This window comes from Bubalus bubalis, chromosome 14 (genome assembly GCF_019923935.1).
Source record: "Bubalus bubalis isolate 160015118507 breed Murrah chromosome 14, NDDB_SH_1, whole genome shotgun sequence".
In the NCBI taxonomy this organism is placed as follows: domain Eukaryota; kingdom Metazoa; phylum Chordata; class Mammalia; order Artiodactyla; family Bovidae; genus Bubalus; species Bubalus bubalis.
In genome coordinates, this window is record NC_059170.1 from 29,545,279 (window position 1) to 29,563,867 (window position 18,589).

An 18,589-nucleotide genomic window follows, 5' to 3' on the forward strand; every position below is an offset into this window, starting at 1 on the left:
GATCATCTCAATGTCAAAGCTAAACTATATTTTCTACAAAACAGATGAAATCTTCACAGCCTTGGGGTAGGCAAATGTTTAAGAACATGAAAAGCCCTAAAAAAGTCAATAAACTGGATTTCATAAATATCCAAAATGCCTGCTCTTCAACAGATGTCAGTGAAAACAAAGAAAAGGCAAGGTGTTGGCTGAGAAAATATTCAAAGTACACAAATCTGAGGAAGAACTGTAGTTTCTTAATCTTAAAATTCAGTAACTTGGGACCTCTCTGGCATCCCAGTGGTTGACTCTGTGCTTCCCCTGCAGTGGGCACTGACTTCGCCCCTGGTTGGGAAACTGAGATCCACTATCAGTTTGGAACTGTAAAGGAAGAAGCCGTAGGCGCCGTGAGTCAGGGTCCTCGCCTGGTCCCAGTGCTGGGTGCAGGGGTTCCTGCTGGAAATCCATCCACTCACAACCCTTCATCACAAGACACAGACACAGGTTATGAAAAATGTTTTTATTTGAAATCAAAGTACCAAGCAGATACTTGCAAAACACCGTACAAAGTAGAACTCAGAGGTGTCCCTTGCCCAGGCTGCCTCCGAGCCCCCCAGATCCAATCCTGCCTCCTGGAGCCCGAGCCTGGGACAGCCCCCGCATGCCTGGTGGGGGGAAGGGTGGGGTGCTGACAGCAAGATGGCCCGATCCCCACACTGGGCTGAGGGTTCCTGGAGGACAGTGGGCCCCTTCCCACACCTGGAGCTCGGCCCCCAGGCACCATGTCTGGGAGCAGCCGTCACGGTTCTGTTTATATGGCTCTGAAACGAACTTTCCACCCAGTGCCCCATGGCTGGCAGGCAGAGGCACCTTTCCAGGGCGTAGCAGGTCTGAATGGTCAAGGTTCCAAGCACAAGATGCCCAGTTTCACTAGCAACATGTTCTGATATGACCTGAGCCGGACACAGGACTGGCTGGGGTGCCCCGTCCACAGGCTCAACTGCGTGCATCAGAGATGCGCCTGGAAGAGAAGCGTCTAACAAACAAGGAAGTGACACTGCGTTGAAACCGCACACCCAAAACGGCAGCCGACCAGACATGACAGAAACAAAACAGCCTCAGTGAGGGCGCTGAGGTGGGTCCAGGGGACCTGACGGACGGAAGGATGGATGGACGGAGCCCGGTTCCCTTCAAAGCGCGAGGCGGGCAGAGGCTTCTCTCTGGGTCTCCACAGGTGTCAGATGGACAGGAGGCCCAGGGTGGCCGTGGGTATCCCCCACTGCAGTGGCTCAAGGCCTGCAGAGCAGCCCCTCCCTGGTCTTTCCAAGTCCAAGACCAGAAAAGCAGAGGGCCGGCCAGCCCACAGACACCCTCCCCACGAGCACCTGGGTGCCACCTCACCCATGCTGGTCCCAGACGCCTTGCGGCACCAGTGTCAGCCAGTGGGGGCAGCCCACCTCTAGGGGGGCCCCACTAGCATGGAGCTGAGCCCGGAGTTGAACACCAGACCATGAGCCCCAACCCGAGGCGTGTCCCCACTGGACATGGAGTGACCCCTCTACAGGCCCTGGTCATTCTCTCCATGTGTCCTCCTCAGGAAAAGCCACAGGGCACACCCGCCTCTTGCCCCCGGGGCTGTCCCAACTGTCCCTGTGTACAAGACACTTCTGAACTCAGTGCAGATCAGGGAGCCCAGGCACTCTGCCTCATTTAGATTGAAAACACGATAAATCTGACTCTTTGTTGGAGCCTACTAAGGGGTTCACTTAGAAACAGCCACAGAGCATGTGCAATGGCCCCTGAGCATCTGTGGGCAGGGGTAGGGGGTGTTCTGGCCTGTGCTGCTTGGACCCCTGGGTCCCTCTGGCCAGGCAGGTGTCCCAGGGCCGGCACCCCGACCCCCGGGTGCCCTGGAGGCCCCTGAGCCATGTGCAGACCTGAAGCACCACTGATGCTTATGCCAGAGATGGGAGAGCAGAGTGCTGGCCACACTAAACCTACAGAAAACTGTGGGAAGAAACCAAATCCATAGGATCCATGGGTTTCCACACTTGGGGACAGTTCCCAAGACACGTGTTAGTAACGGGCTCCCCAGCTACGGGCCGAGGCCCTGCCCCTGCCCTGCCTCTGCCACCAGCTGCACGGGGCCCCTGGCCCCCCATCTGGCTCCTCACCAAGGCCCCACGTGTAAACAGTATTAATAAGCAACAGATGGAAAAATATATTTCCCAAGAAAACAAGGGAGGAGGTTCAGAGCTCAGAGCCCCACATCCCAGGCTGCTGCCACGTCCCTCGCCTCTCCTCTCTTCTCCGTCTGTTTTGGCGTTTCCTCTCTTTGGTTCAGCAGCCCCGTGTGGCCCATGGGCACCGGCGCTGTGCCCCCACAGCCTGAGGAGAGGTGGCCAGCCTAGTGCCCACGTGGGGCCTCACCTTCCATTGGCTGCTACTTGTGCTCATGGCCCTCCGCCATGGCGGCCACCTCGATGGTGGCCGTGTGCTCCTCAGGTCCCGGGGCAGCCACGGCACTCTCGACAGTCCCTGTGGGCACCGTCACGATGGTGCTGCCCCCGGGCGATACCTGGGCCACGTTCTGCAGGGTGGGGCCCAGGCCGGGCAGGGTGAGCAGCTGCAGTGGGCTCACCACCTTGACCACAGTGCTGCCGTCCTGCATGGCGGCTGTGCTCAGGACCGTGAGGCTGGACGCGTCCGGGTGGATCTCCACTGTGTTGGGGAAGGTGGTGCCAGAGGAGGCCAGCACTGTGTAGCCGCCAAGCAGTGGCGAGGCGGGGGAGCTGGCTGGAGCGACCTGGGGCGCAGCCTTGCCCAGCACGGGGGAGGGCAGGGTGGACACCACTTTGCCCAGCGGCACACTGGTAAGCTGGGAGACGGGCACGCCGGGGGTCAGGGCGATCTGGGCAGACTGGGCGAGCACCTGCGAGGCGATGGCGGCTGGCCCAGACGTGGCCCTCGCGAGCCGCGGCCGCTTCACGGGGGGCGGCAGGGAGACCGGCGTGAGCGTCATGAGCACGTTGCTGAGGTGCTGTGACTTGTGCTTGAGCTCCTTGGCCCGCCGGCGGTGCTCGTCACACTGCTGCTCCAGGGCTGCGGGGCACAGGCCGTCAGACCACCCACCACCGCCAGACAAGGACCTGCACTGGCCTGGGGCCTGACCTCGCGTGCGTGTGGGAACACGGTCTTCAGGGCCTTCTCTGCAGGGGACTCGCTGCTCTGAGGAAGCAGCAGAGAGCAGCTGGCTTGAGCTGCCCGACTGGAGCAGCCTTCCCTGTTCTGTCACGTGTTCTGCTCACGCTAACGTCTGCAGACAAACTGCCTGGTTACAGAATCAGCCTACCTCACACACACCCACAGGCACCTCCCGGGAAGGCGCCACCTCACAGGCAAAGTGTGGGGTTGAAGGTGAATCCCGGGGAGGTCTGGCTGGGGCCGCCCCAGTGTCACCCACCCCAGCCCTCTTCCGCACACCCAAGCACCTGTGGGCACAGCCGAGGCCAGTGTACCTGCCAGGTCGCGGGCATACTGCTCCCGAGAACGGTCCATCTGACACTTGTGGCTGGCCAGCACCTTCTTCACCAGGTCCAGCATGCCGAAATTTTGGACGATGTTGTTGAGGAGGACGGCGTCTACACGGGCAGGGCAGGCAAACAATGAGAATGAGCCAGCCCATAGCAAGTCTGGGGCACTCCATGCCACCTGCTGAGGTGTGGGACCAGGCGCAGCAGGTCCTGATTCTAGGGCTTGGCTTCCTCCCAGCAGCAAGGAGGGATCCAGAGAGAGCAGGGTAACTGACAACCCCTGCCAATGCTTCTGGGCCAGCTCAGAACCAGAAGAAGCAGGCTACACTCACTGGCATCCTGAGGCCATCCCCACCACGCCAAGCCAGAAGAGGCCTTGGGGCCCATGGACCAGGGCAGACGGACGGCTCACCTCGGAGCTGCAGGGGTGGGTCCTGCACCCGCTGCTGCAGGCCCTTCATGGTCTCCACCAGCTCCTGGTGGAACTCCTGTATGACCTCGTCCAGCAGGCCTGCGTCCTTCAGCCCCCGCCAGAAGGCGAACGTATCATCTGAGATGGAAGGAGGGGCTCAGAGATGGGGAGTCCTGCACAGGCAGCCCCTCTGGTTCTATCACAGGGAGGAGTAAAGAACTGCCAGGAGGACACAGCTCTGGGAGAGCCGTGTGAGTGTCCCCCGCCCAACCACAAGTGGGAGTCCAGTGGGTCAGCCCTGTGCATCCACCAAGACAATGCCCTGCAGCCCACAAGTCCCCATGGCGAAGCCAGCAGCAGGTGGGAGCCCCACCCCCACAGCGAGAAGCCCAGGGAGGCCCGCACCTCCAACGGCTGTGGTCCAGTCCCCTGGATCCTCGCAGGTCTCGATGGTGATGGTCGCAGGAGCCCCATTCACTGCAACCAAGATGAGCTTGGTGAGCCTTGCTGGTGACAGGCCAGCACTCCACCCACCACAGTACCCCACCTCATACCCCGTTTTCAAAAAATTAATTAACGAGTAGAAGCACAACAGAGGATCCACACATTATACATTCACTGTTAAATATGGACAAAGAAGGAGCTAGAAAATGTCTCTGCAAAGCTGTCCCCATGTCCTCAATACTCTGCTGTCCTTGTCAGTTATGACGAGCCTTCATGCCTGCCGGCCAGGGGCCACAGGCCAGCCTTCCTGCCTGGCCTGTTCTCAGCAGCCCCTCAAGTCTCTGTTTCGTTGACACCGTTGTCTGTCTCAACAGCTACCATGTTTCCTTCTTGTAAATCAGAAGAGGTGGAACTTTGAGAGGTGTAAGCCACCCAGGCTGGTTCACCTCTGTCTCTAGTGTCTTCAGAGTCCTGGACACGGTCTGGATCTGGCCATTTGGGGCTTAGGAACAAGCCCAGCATCCTAACTTCTGGGTGAGTTTTCTGGCCTCATGCCGGCCTTTTCCACATCCAACAAATACATCGGCTGGGAAATGTGAGATGCTTGAAATAGCTTTTTCACAGTCTGGACTGATACAGAACCTTTAACTAAACAATAGGTGACTCTGGTAGTCTGAGGACTCTGGCTGAAGAAACCACCACGGAGGTAAGTTTAAGTAAAGCAACAGATTGTCCAAACCATCTAGAGACAACAGAACTCTAAGAGCTAAATCCCAAACCCCATGTGGCCTTTACTGGACATGGCACTGACTGGAGGCTCAGTGTTCAGAGCCTTCTTGGAGACCAGCCACTGTGGCCGCCTTTTACAAAGCAGAGAAGAGAGTGTGAACCCAACCATCCAGAGGAGGTCCTGTTCCCACAGAAGCCACCGGCCTGCCAGGAGTGGTGTCCCCATTTCTCCCGAGGGCAGGGGCCTTGCCATGACCCAGCCGCTCTCACAGTGTCATGCTGTCCCAGGGCCAGGCCACCACCCAATAACTGCGAACAGTGACCACTGGATGAGGAAAGAGTCAACAAGGGCCAGCCCCAACTGCTGGCAGCCTGCACGTTCCTGGATCTCCCAGAGGACTCCCCAGCTGAGCCGGCTGCCAGTGTGGGCAGGTAGGGTGCAGCAACTTATTCAGGGTGAACTCCAGGAGCTCTCTTTGCCCCCGAGCTTCCCAAGTACAGGACAAGGCCCCTCAACCAACCACTGTCTGGTCAGCATGAGGACAGTCCCTGGCCACATGGCAGCAAGCCCAGAGTGACCAGTGGAGCAACAGCTGAGGGGCAACCCAATTCCCATCTTGGGAAAGGTAGCGCCACCAAGTCATCAGTGGGCAACATGAACAGGGAAACTGGGACCTGATTTCATTCCAACTTGTTTTAAAAAAAATCTCTGTGGTCAAACATCTGGAAATAATCCCAGGGAATACCGAGGCCTTCTACCAGTTACAGTACTATAACCACATCAGCAACTCAAGTGGCAGGGAGCACACACAAGCCCAGACTGGTGCTGAGGGGAGAGGCTCCAGGGCAACGGCAGAGGGTGCTCCCCAAAACGGGCAAAGGTGGAAGTGGGCACTGGACACTCGCCCTGTTAATCTTCATGCTCTTCTCCACCTGTGAATCATTGTATTTTATAATAAGAATGGCTTAAGAAAACAAAGTCCTTCAGTCTTTCCTGTGGGTAGAACAGCAATGCAGCTAGATTTCCTTGGTGAGGAAGGAGGAGGTGGGCGCAAACCACTGGGGCCCAGAAGGGACAGCCAAGTTGACTGGAGGCCCCATGCAAGCAGCCAGCAGCAGAGGGAGCCCAACACGTGGTACCTACCGTCAGCGGTGGCCGGCGTGAGCGGGATATACTCGGTGGGCGTGGGGCTGCCCAGGGACGCACGCGCCCCAGAGAGGTCGATCTTGGTGCTGCGGCAGGTGTTGGAGCAGACCCTGTCATGCTGGTAGAAGTCCAGCTCCCCGGAGTCCATGATCTTCCTGCACGGAGGAGGACGGGAGTCACAAGGGGTGACAAGGCTGCGGAGGCTCAGGGCCTGCCTGTGCTCCACCCCAGCACCACTCTCTCAGCAGCATGGGGATGCCTGTGTGGGGCTCTGTCCACGAGGAGTGTGACCACAGCAGCTGGCACTTAGAGGGAGGCAGCTATCCCGGAGACTTCAGTCAGCACTGAGGGCTGGCTCTCTTTGAGAAAGTGGCCACAGTACTCCCCGATGGAGGGTCCCTGGCCAGTCCTGTGCAGGTCCCACCCCCCCTCTGCCCCGCCCCCACCCCTGCCCCGTCCACCTAAGCATGATGCCGTTCATTCGGATGGCTCGCTTCCAGTCCTTCAGGGTGGACTTGCCGGCCAGGTGCACAAACTCCTTGGGGCTGATGACGTGTTCATCGTACTGTGGACAGAAGAGCAGAGCAGGGTCAAGACGGAGCCTCCCCGATGCCCTTCTCTCTTGCCTGACCTTCTGTCCAGGGCCAGCCTGGGAAAGAGGGTGGATGGCAGGGCAGCCACTGTGGAGGCGGACATTCAGGATTTAGCCACTGGCAATCTTGACTGAGGTGGGAGGAAGAACCACCAGCTGAGCCACGCCTGATCCTTGAGCAGCAAGGCCTGAGTGAGGTGCTGGCCCTATCCTGCTCCAGTGGATGGTCAGGTGCTGCCCCTTGCAGGGAGGGAGCTGGGTGCTCGGTGATCTCCCTCAATCATATACCCAGTGCCTGGGACCCAGGGAGCCCACCCCACTCTGAAACACAGGGCACTCTCGCCCTCCAGACAGCAAGCAGCGAACTTTCCTGTACGTAACTTATTCCACAAATAACATTCACATACAGCCCATCAAGTAACAAGAGACACAGTCACAGGGTCAGCTGTGAACACCCCTTCAGCCCACCTGGCCCAGCCCTAACAGCACCCTTCACGGCACAGGAGCACATGCCCAATTCAAGTCAGGGAACTGCGCTCCCTCTTCGTGCGTCTGCTAGGTTCACCCAAATGTGGCCTGAGAAAGTGAAGTATCCAACTCAGTCTTATAGAACAAGCATGCCCTGAAACCAAAGAACCAACACACAACTGCATTTACTCTGAGCACAAGCGGGGGGGTGGATGTGTCACAGCCACAGCAGAGGCACAAACAACAGCTCCGTGGCCTGGACACATGGCTGGACCTGACCAGGGTGCCGGATGCCCCGGGGCCTCCCCTCCGCAGGGCCTCCCCTCCCAGGGCAGCTGCCCTGAGGGGCCCTGCAGTCTGTGTTGGGTTGGGCCCAGATTACCCTGCCACTGGAGCAAAACTGCCTCAGCTCACGTACAAGCCACACCTGCTCTGTCACACTTCACAAAGAGTACATACTCTACAAATTGAAGGCTTGCAAACACCCTGTTTCAGGCAAGGCTATCGGTGCTGTTTTTCAACAGCAGTTGCTCGATTCAGGTCTCTGTGTCACATTCTGGTGATTCTCCTAATATTTCAAACTTTTTCATTAGTTACGGTGATCTGTGATCCGTGCTCTTCAGTGCTACTACCACGACTCTGAGAGCTCGGATGATGGTTACCATTTTTAGCAATAAAGCTAAAGGCATGTACATTGTTTTTAGACACAACGCTATGACACCACTAACAGAGCACAATCCACCGTAAATATACTTTTTATATATGCTGGGAAAACAAAAAATGTGTGTGGCTCTCTATTGCAAGGTGCCCTTCTCCAAGGCTGCCTGCGACCAGCCTGGGAAGCGCTCTTGATGGAAGCAACTGTCCTGATTTCCTGAGCCTGTGCACTGTCCCTCCAAGCCAGGAAGCCACTCTACCCCTTGCCTTGATTGGTTGGGAGCTGCCTCTGAGCCCAGGAAGGCAGGGATAGTCAGCACCCTCTCTGGCCACTCCCCAAGCACAGCAAGTCCATGGTGGACCCAGAGTGCCCCCCAACTACGTGATGCTTTCTCTGACCCTGCCCCCACCTGACACTAGCACCACTGATGGCCCGCCTCTCCCTTACATCCTGCCACCCCTTTCTGTCCCACCTCCCTCTGAGGAACCAGGTTCTCTACGGGTGGGGCAGGTGTGCTCCATACTCAGGGTGGGCTAACTGGTCCCACTCACACCCATCCGACTGTACTGACTGCCCTGTCTCTCCTCTCCTTAACCTAGAGGAACATCTCAGACTGACCATGCCTTCCTGACCTCAACATCCGTGAAGCATGCAGGTCTGTGTTTCTGCAGACAAAGATAGCGTCCCTCAGTTTGTGTCTGTTATCTTCCTGAGCAGAACCAGGTTGTGCATTTGTGTCAGGAAATGCCATAGAACCCCTGCCCATTCCATCAGGAGGCTGTGGCGGAGACTGGCCCAACACTGACGCCCAAACATCACCACTCATTTAGCAGGTGATCTGCAGGCTTCACCCTCTGTAAGCAGCACCTTAGTGATGGGGGTACTTGGAGACCAGCTTCCCCTGACTAGATGCAGCACCTCCTCATGGTGCTCTGGCTCCACTACCCCATCTAGGTTTGCTAGTTGGTATAAGAGTTTTAACTCTTCCTTGTTTGATGTAAATAAATGACATGAAATATACTGCAACAAATATGGGCAGATAGATTCTTATTTTTACTTGAATTACAATCCACGACCATCATTCATTATTCTGATGCTAAAATGTCCCAGAGCCAGTGGAAGGTCCTTTGCACTGGCACCTAGGGTAGATTTTGAAATGTGAAATTCTGAATGTATTTGTTCAGTTTCAGATGTGTCAAGTTTCTTGAACTGCGGGTGGCTATCTTTCCTGGGTTATGAAAGTTCGCAGACCCTCTCCCCTCTCAGAAGTCAGACAGATACGTTAGACTCTCCTGTGCTTCCACCTTCCCCTGTGATGTTTCGCTCGGTAGTTGTCTTGATAACTTCTTCACTTCTGTCTTCCCGTTCACCAATTATCTCTTCAACTGTGTCTAATCAGCTGTAAATCCACCCACTTAGTGTTCGATTTTAATTGTTTTTCATTTCTAGTTTTTTTCATATCTGCTTACGCTTTATTTGTGTTTGAGTCTCTTTTTTTATTTCTTGAAGTAATTAAACATAATTATTTTATATTTCGTGTCTCAGAATTCCAACCTGCAGTATTTGTGGGCCTTATTTTGCTGTCTGTGATTTCTGTGTGCACTCACTCAGGTGCTTTGTTTCCTTGTGTGCTCAAGGTTATGTTCTGCGTTACTGTGAGCTGCTCCTTTTTTTGGAACTTTGTCTACCAAAGTAACTTGAAACCTGAGGTAAAGGTGAGTTCTTTGAAAAAGGATTTCTCATTTGTTTTTGTCAGATTCCTGGGGGAGCTGTGAGCCAGGAACCATCTGACAACTGAACTCTTAGCTAAAGGTATTCACACTGTACAGGCCACATGTGAGTCCTCAGGAGGGTCCCTACTCCACCTAGTGCTGATGTGGGAGGGGCGTTTTCCTTGTCCTGGAGGTAGGGGGGCTGGGAGGATGTGATCAGCATGTTTTCTAGCCCCCAACATTGAGGTGGAGACCTCTGGAAGTAGCAGCATCACAGGGACAATCCTTACCACAACAATACACCCCAACTGGGAGCCCTGGGCTTTGGCTCCTCATCTCCTGCCCATAAGGCTGAGAAACCATTGTCAGGCAAAAGTTAGCTGCCCTCTACAATCCACCTTTACTCAGGCCCTGGGCCTACTTCCTCCTCTTTTGCCTGCTTAAGGAGGCATCTTCTAGATGCCTTAAGTGGCATTTTTAGCTGTTTTCAGCACAAGGTGAGTGGGTACCTAAGCTACCATGCTGCAGGAAAAGTAGACCTCTCTCCTGTCCACCTTACCCACAGCTGCTAATGAATCTTTGCAAAGCAGCTCCCTTGTTTAAACTGCCTGACAAAGTCACTCCAGGAATGGAACTCACTGCCCTGAGGCTCTCTCATGCCTTGGTGATAGCCTGTTTGTCCCTGAAGCCTCCTTGTCCTCTGCTCTCCCAAACATGGGATTTCTGCCTCCTGAACTCCCCACCAGGGTCACACCCCTGCAATTGGGGCCTCCTTTTGTCTGCTTCGTAGCTGTGGCCCTGGGAACCCCTCCCTGAAGCCTGGGTGCATGGGAACTCTCACCTGCACACACTTCACGTTGATGCCTGGGCACACAAACTTCCTCCAGATCAGGTTGGCCCTGCTGTCCCCGCAGGTGATGGGGTAAACGATCTCTGCCTCCAGGCTCTCCTCCTCTTCAGCCATCTTCACTTCTCACCAGGTGTGTTGACAGGGAAAGGGGCAACACAGAAAATCAGTTACAACTTCTCCAAAGCATTTCCTGCAAAAGTACAAGGTTAACTACCTTGAAAGAGAAATCAGAATCTAGGAGAGACTGAAACAAGACGAAGGTGGGCAGAGGGCATTTCTCCTCAGCCCCAAAGTAAAGACCAACTGATGGAAATAAAACTTCATCCAAACACTTACAGAGAAACCTATTCTTAAAATTTGGAAGAGATCTGAAGCCTTTAATGTTAGGCTACAGAAAAAGACCAAAGGTGGTAAGAGTCTGCATTGCTGATCACAGACGGCTACACTAACCAGGACTGCAAACCTAGCTCTCCCTGCTAGCCATGGGCCAGCGCCACACCTGGGGACCCTGGAGCCAGGGCCTCCGTGGCGCCTCAGGCCCACCTCTGGAGAGGAGTCCCAGGAGGGCCTCGGGAACCTTTGCCCCCTTACTGAAGGGAGGACAGTCCCCTCAGGCAAAACCACTTCTGGAGCGGCCTGCGGGCGCCACTGCCAGAAGGCAGGCTCCCTACCTAACATGGCCTCCTTGAGTTGTGAGGATGCTGTGAACGCGGCTGCAGCAGCCGCCGCAGCATTTTCCGTGTCCATGTTGTCCTCCGTCAGGTCACTGCTGGGGACAAAAGGGAAGGAGACAGAAGGGACATCAGCACTTCTGCAACAGCCAGCCCCACGCTCCACTACCATTTCTGCCCCGCTTTCCAGTCTAGCCAGAGGTCATGGCGCCGCTGACCCCACACACGTCTCTCCTCACTTCACCTAGAAAACCTGGTTCCCAACTGGTCTGACCCTTCAGAGGAGAAGTTACCATGCATTTGGGGACACGAAGCCATGACCTCGGCAGCGGGAGAAGAGACATAGCCCTCAGCTCACCTGAGCCCCTCCACCACCGCCCCCCAGAGCCTATCCTCACCCGTGCGGGGCAAGGTTGGTGGTGACCAGCACAGTCTTCACCTCCTCCACACCACTGCCGTCCGCCGCCGTGTCAGGCGTCGTCACCACCACCACCTCCTCCATGTGGACACTCACATCGGGGGTGGCCATGGCTCAGCGGACAGGAGACGCCAGGGCCCCGGGCCTGCAGGGCAACAGGGCAGGCACAGGGTCTGCATGGGGACCTTGCTACCTTCTGACAGTGGAGTGAGCACAGGGCGGAAGCCCCGGCAGAACCGTGGAGCTGCACCAGGCCCGAAAGCCCCACGGCCACACTCCGGCGCTGGGGAGGAGCCAGGATGCAGGTGGATGCCTCTGGAGGCAGGTCCCGTCAGAATCCAGGGCTTCGCACAGAAGGCCCTTGGGAACCCCCTGTCTCTGGTCTTGGAGACCCTCCCTGGTGTTATTTTGTCTTTGCCTCTTTGCCCTCTGGTGAGCCCCAGCCCTCTAATCTCTGATGGTCGCAGTCAGGCAGGCACTGAAAACTCCGGGGGCCTGGAGGTAACTCACTGCTCCGCTGCTCTCTACCCTCTGATGCTTGGCTCAGGGCAGGCCAGGTACTGAGGTGTCACAGAACAGGGGAAGAAATGCAGCTCTGGGGGTTGGAGTGAGCAAGAGACTGCAGAGAGTGGGGAGGTGGAGAAGGCCTGACCCCAGCCGTGTGTGAAGACCCCAGTCACTCCTCACCTGTCTGTGTGCAGACCTGGCCCGAAATGGTCAGCCAAAGCTTTCGAGGACTAACCTCCAGGGTCGACCACTGCCCAGGTCTCAGACCAGCCTCGGATGGCACCTGAGGGACAGAGACCCCGGCACAGGCTGAAGGCTGAGCTGACTCAAAACAACATCCGCCCACAGGAAGGGCTCAGACCCGTAGCCCAGGTACACTTCTTGCTATAACAAAATGCTCCATCCTCCACAGGATCTACAATATTCAAAGGATCTAGACGACGATCCAGAATTATCTACCACACAAAGAAGCAGGAAAGTCTGACCAAAATTAGGGCAAAAATAATCTGAAGAAGCCCAGTCCAAGGTGACCACTGGAACCCCCAGTGGCCTGAGCTGTGAGCACTCCTACTCCATGAGTGGAGCCTGCTGTCCTGACTGGATCGGCACAGGAACCAAAGTCACAGCCAAGTGGAAATTTGAAAATAAAAAAATATAATAACAAATAGAAACCCACCTTCTGGGCTCAGTATCAGAATGGAGGTGAGAGAGGAAAGAGACACAGCAATGAAAATATAGAGCAGTACAAAAGATCTAATGTGAACAACAGAAAGAAGATGGAAAACAAAATGAACAGAGCTTCTGGGAATGCAGAACAAAAGAAGTTGGCCATCTGTATCACCAGAGTCCCAGAGGAAAGAAGACCGTGTGGTGCTGAAAAACAACTCGGAAGACATAACAGCTGAACGCTTCCCAAGGGTAGTGAAAAAATAAACGTACACACTCAAGAAGTCCAACAAACTTCAAGCAGAATAAACTCAAGGAAATCTATGCCGAGAGTACCATCAAACTGCTGAAAACGGATGACAAAGTAAGAATGTTACAAAAACAGCAGATAAAAAGGTACGTATTTCCCACATGAGAAGAGCAATCTGAAGGCCTTCAGGACTCTCCCCAGAACCACAGAACCAGAGGCAGGGACTTCCTTACCATGCTGAAAGCAAAGAGCCTCAGGCCCGCATTCTGTGACAGGGAGAAGATCCTTCAGAAACGAAGGCACAATAGAGACACTTTCAGATAAAGAAACTTAAGACAACTGGCCACAAGCAGATCTGCTCTAAAAGCAGTGTTAACAGGGTCCTTCAGACAGACGGAGATTACAGCAGAGGGAGGCCTGAAGCTTCAGGAATGGAGGAAGGCAACCCGTGTTGTAAATATCTGGTAAAACTCAATAAACAGTTTTCCCCTCCAGTTCTTTTTACTTGTGTATTTAGCTGTGTCAGGTTTCAGCTGCGGCCTGCACGATCTTCCATTGCCACGCACAGACTCTCTAGTTGCAGCACGCAGGTTTAGTTGCCCGGAGGCAGGTGGGATCTTAGTTCCCCGACCAGGGACTGAATCTGTTGCTTGCACTGCAAGATGGATTCTTAACTACTGGACCACCAGGGGAGTCCCCAAAATTAAGTCTTAGTTTAAAAATATAAAACATACAACACCAAAAGTGACCCCAATGTAAACTACAGACTCAGCTTGATGATGAGTCACCTGGGCTTTGTGGACTGCAACAAACGTACTGCTCTGGTGAGGATGCTGACAGGGACGGAGGCTGGGGAGTGGGTAAATGGGAACTCGGGAGGTTTCTGTTCAATTGTGCTGTGAACATAAACCTCCCCCAAAAATGAGGTATGTACATTACAACGGAATGAATGGAGAGGACAGTAGAAAATGAAAATAACAAGCTACAGGTGGAAGAAAATACTTGCAAATCACATCCGACAAAGAACTTGCTTGCAGAATACCAAAAGAACTCAACACCACCACAATTTAAAAGTAGGCAGAATATGTGAACAGACACTTCAGCAAAAGAGAAGTCCAAATGAGCACACAGAAAGCTGCTCGACATCATTAACCCACAGGAAAATGCAAACTAAAACCACAAGAATACTACTGCACACCTATTAGAACAGCTTAAAAAGCACCAATGAAAACCTGATGATACAAAGACCAGGAGGATGTGAAGCAACCGGAATTCTCACACAGCTGTGTGGTGCAGCCACACTAAGAAGGGTCTGGACATTTCCATAAAGTTAAATACACTCCTCCTACATGACCCAGCAAACCCACTCCTAAGTATCTGCGAAACAGAAACCTGTACACACAATGTTACGACAGCTTTATTCATGACTGTCAGAAACTGGAAACAACTCAAATGACCTTCAATAGATGGACATAGAAAGACGTTCCATGGGGAACAGGGACAGTCTCTTAGAAGCACAGAGTTGGGAAAACCAGACCTCTGCAGGCAACAGAATGAGGCTGGACCTTCACTTACACCACAGACAAAAATTAACACAAGACAGATCAAAGATCCAAACGTAAGAGCTTATACTGTAAAACCCTCAGAAGAAAGCAGAGGGGAAAGTCCTCCTGACACAAAATTTGGTAATGACATCCTTCTTTCTTTCTTTTTACTTTTTGGCTACAGTGGTACAATTTGTGGAATTTTACTTCCCTGACCAGAGACTGAACCCAGGCACTCGGCAGTGACAGCACAGAGTCCTAACCACTGGACTGCCAGGGGATTCCCTAGCAATATGACACCAAAAGCACAGGCAACAAAAAGCAGATCAATTGCCTCCACTGAAATTAAAAACTATTGTGCACCAAAGGACACTCTTGGGAGACTGAAAAGGCGACCTAGACACTGGAAGGCAGTGTCTGCGCAGCACATGTCCACCAAGGGATTCACACCCAGGATGCAACTCAACGACAACAAAACGACCGGAACCACAGGCCAAGTATCATTTGGAGGAGACTTTTCTCTAAAGGAAATCTGCAAACAGCCCATCAGCCATGGAACAGATGCTCAACACCCCTAATCATTGGGGAAATGCACATGAAAACCACAAGAAGATACCACTTCATACCCGTCAGGATGGTTATTAAAACAAATGGAAAGTAAGTGTGGTCAGGATATGGAGAGACTGGAACCATCCTGCACTGGTGGCAGAGCAACAAAATGGTGACGCCCCACGGAAAGCAGTCTGGTAGTTCCTCAAAAGTCACACGTACATGTACAGGGACTTCCCTGGCAGTCCACTGGTTAGGACTCTACACTTCCACTGCAGGCAGCACAAGTTTGATCCCTGGTCGTGATCCCTGGTCAGGGAATTAAGATCCCACATGTCACAAGGTTTAAAAAAAAAAAAAATCACTTTAAAATCGCCCTTATCACTTGAAACTAATACAACCTTGTTTTTTAATCGGCTATAGCCCAATAAAGTTTTTTTAAAAAGTTGCCCTGAAGGTAATGTTGTTCTGTGGTACTTGGCTCTCATGGAGGCACCTCTGCTTTCACCAGGTAGGCTCTGAGAAGCCTCAAAAGCCACACTTGACCCCAAAGCTGCAGAAAGGCAAGGGCCCACCCTCCAAGAGCAGCTGTCCACACCGACATCTCAAAACTGTACAGAGCACTAAACAGGGAAAACCCACAAACTGGAATTTCTGCCTCTCCAATGGCAACTATATTAAGTTCTCAAAATTCCTCTTTCCCAATTAATTTTGAAGTAAAGAAAACATGACAAAATATGTCTAAAACAGCATTTTGGGGCATAAATATATAAAAACAGATTAAAAATGTGTGAGTGCACAGTCAGTACATCAGATTCAGATCTAGCTTTCCATGCCTTCAAAAAAATCAAATATTTTCCTTTGATAAAAATACGACCAGAAACAGCAGAGGGCCTAGGTCACATAGCAATGGCCCACAGACACAGTTTCTTTGATCCTCACCTTGTTACAAAATATTTAATTAGTTGCAACTTTTTCAAAGCTTACAGGCTTCACATTTTAGAAATCCAGATTTCCAATATCTCTTGAAGAAGGTCAGAAGTAGCCATTCCTGGAGGTGGCCCTCTAGTCCTGCTTTTCCTTGAGAATCTGGGCTTCCTCGCCCTGCCTTCCTGGGGGGTGAGGGGGCACAAGCACTAGCTGTCCAGTCTTGACCACACCCTGCATTACCCTGGCCAGGCGGCATGAGGCTCTTAAGTGAGCAATCTGTATGTATAAGTTTCTCCCCTGTCCAGTATGTCTTCCCAAAGTCTTAAGATACTTCCTACAAAGAAGTAATTTCTGACCAGTCTGCTTAATGTATCTTGTTACACTGGGGATTTATTTAATCCACTTGGTTTTATCCTAAACAGACTGGTGCACACTGTTGTACTCAGTTGTGCATGGTTGGTGGGAATGTAAATTGTGCAGCCACTATGAAAACAGTACCAGGTTCCTCAAAAGGCTAAAAATAGAACTGTCATATGATCAGCAACCCCACTTCTGGGTGTATATATGAAAGAACATAAATCAGGATCTCCAAGAGACACCTGCACCCCTTGTTCACTAAAGCATTATTTACCACAGTCAAGATACAGGAGTAACCTCAATGTCCATTGACAGATGAATGGATACAAGTTTGGTATACACACATAATGGAATATAACTTAACCTTTAAAAAACAAAAAAAAGGAAATTCTGCCATTTGTGCCAACATGGATGAATGTGGAGGACATTATTCTATGTAAAATAAGCCTGACACAGGACAAAATACTGCATGATACCACTTACGGGAAAATCCCATGGATAGAGGAGACTGGAGTGCTACAGTCCATGGGGTCACAAAAGAATCCAACATGACTTAGTGACTAAACAACAACCACTACTTATATGAGGAGTCTAAAACAGTCAAACTTAGAGAAGCAGAGTGTGGAATGACGGTTCCAAGCATTTGGTGAAGACGGACCAGGACAGAGTACAAAGCTTCAGATACACAAAATGAGTAAATCCTGGAGGTCTGAGATACTGCATGAAGTGAAGTCGATCGGTCGTGTCCAACTCTTTGCGGCCCAATGGACTGTAACCTACCAGACTCCTCCGTCCATGGGATTTCCCGGCAAGTGGGTTGCCGTTTCCTTCTCCAGGAGATCTTCCCCACCCAGGGATTGAACCCAGGTCTCCCACATTGTAGGCAGACGCTTTATCGTCTGAGCGGTGAGGGAAGTCCTGAGATACTGCATAGTGCCTAGTTAACAATATTGTATACTTAAATTTTTGCTAGGTAAGCGTTCCTACCACAAAGTAATAATGAGAGCAGGAAATTTTTGGTGATTGACAATTTAATGGCATAGATCGTAGTTTCACAGGCGTACATGAAACTCATAAAGTTGTATACTTGTTATGCAGTTGTTGTTTTTTTTTTTTTAATGAAAAACAAGACTGATGTAACTGAAATTTGTATTTGAAGTGTTAGCAAAGAAAGATAATCTTGGCTGTCTGGAAGAAAACTAAATAACAAAGTTAGGCAAGTATGTAACAGGTCATTATTGGCAATGGACCCCTACCAAGAGGTTCACGTGGCTCTGGTTCTCATCAAGGGTTCTGCAGGCATAAGGCTCCCACAGAAAGGGACGTATCAACGTGGCCCCAAGGGTAGAGGGTTATCCATGAGGCCCTTATGGGAAGCGGGGATTATCCCCGCGGCCCCCAGTAGAGAGAGGGATATCCATACGGCCCCCACTGGAGGAGGGGGCATCCCCGGGAGCCCCACAGCAAGGGGAGTATCCACGAGGCTCCCACGGAAACGGGGCGATCCACGCGGCCCCCACCCAAAGCCCTCCCTAGCGCCGCCGCCCGCCGCCTTCCGGCAAGATGGAGGCCGCGCCGCCGCCGACGCGCCTGACGCGGACCCGTGACGCCCGTGACGCCCGCCGCGCGCCGCCGCCCCTCCCCCGCTCCCCTCCCCCCGCCGTAACGTCCTGACGCTCCGCAGGGACCCCTGACTGGACGGCGGCGCGCGGCGGAGCGAGAGGCCTCGCCGCGGGGGGGCGGCGGGCGCTTACCTGAGCCGCGGCCGGGCCTGCGCGGGCGCCGACGGGCGGGCGGGGGTGGCGGGCGGCGGCGGCAGGCGGGCGGCGGCGGCGGCCTCGGGCTCCGCTCCTTGTTGGGGATTCGGCGGCGGCGGCGGCGGCAGCGGCCCGGGCGCGCGCTTCCTAGTGACGCAGGCGGCGGGGCCGCGCACGCACGGGCAAGGGCGATCCCGGGGATTTATTTGGCGCTAGGCGTGGAAGCGGGCGGTGCCGAGAAATAAGGCCTGGCGAGGCCGGGCGCGCGTGCGCTTGGGTGTGGGTTGGGCCGGAGGTGGATGTACCTGCCCTTTCCTGGGGCTGCGGGTCACGCTGCCCCGCCCCCTCCGCCCGCTGGCTCACCTGCCTGGCACGGAGGAAACTAGACCCGAGAAGGGGTGCGTAGGAAGACTCGT

At 53.5% G+C, this 18,589-nt stretch overlaps 1 protein-coding gene across 8 annotated transcripts; it reads right to left on the reverse strand.

Annotated features, from left to right (window-relative positions):
* Positions 1-484: 484 nt before the first annotated feature.
* GMEB2 (glucocorticoid modulatory element binding protein 2) lies at positions 485-18,285 on the reverse strand. 8 transcript variants are annotated; one of them, XM_044927414.2, is made up of 11 exons: positions 18,171-18,285; positions 12,301-12,403; positions 11,594-11,758; positions 11,196-11,293; positions 10,516-10,643; positions 6,706-6,809; positions 6,242-6,399; positions 4,330-4,401; positions 3,925-4,062; positions 3,498-3,620; positions 485-3,207 (listed from the first exon to the last, which is right to left on the reverse strand). In XM_044927414.2, exons 3-11 carry the CDS (start codon positions 11,722-11,724, stop codon positions 2,423-2,425), a joined length of 1,737 nt encoding a protein of 578 aa, XP_044783349.1. In that variant the 5' UTR covers positions 11,725-11,758; positions 12,301-12,403; positions 18,171-18,285; the 3' UTR covers positions 485-2,422. The 8 variants fall into 8 exon arrangements, with proteins under 8 accessions (XP_044783349.1, XP_044783348.1, XP_044783350.1 ...); XM_044927413.2 differs by lacking the exon at positions 18,171-18,285 and adding an exon at positions 12,797-18,030; XM_044927415.2 differs by lacking the exon at positions 12,301-12,403 and having other exon boundaries at positions 18,171-18,282.
* Positions 18,286-18,589: the final 304 nt, after the last annotated feature.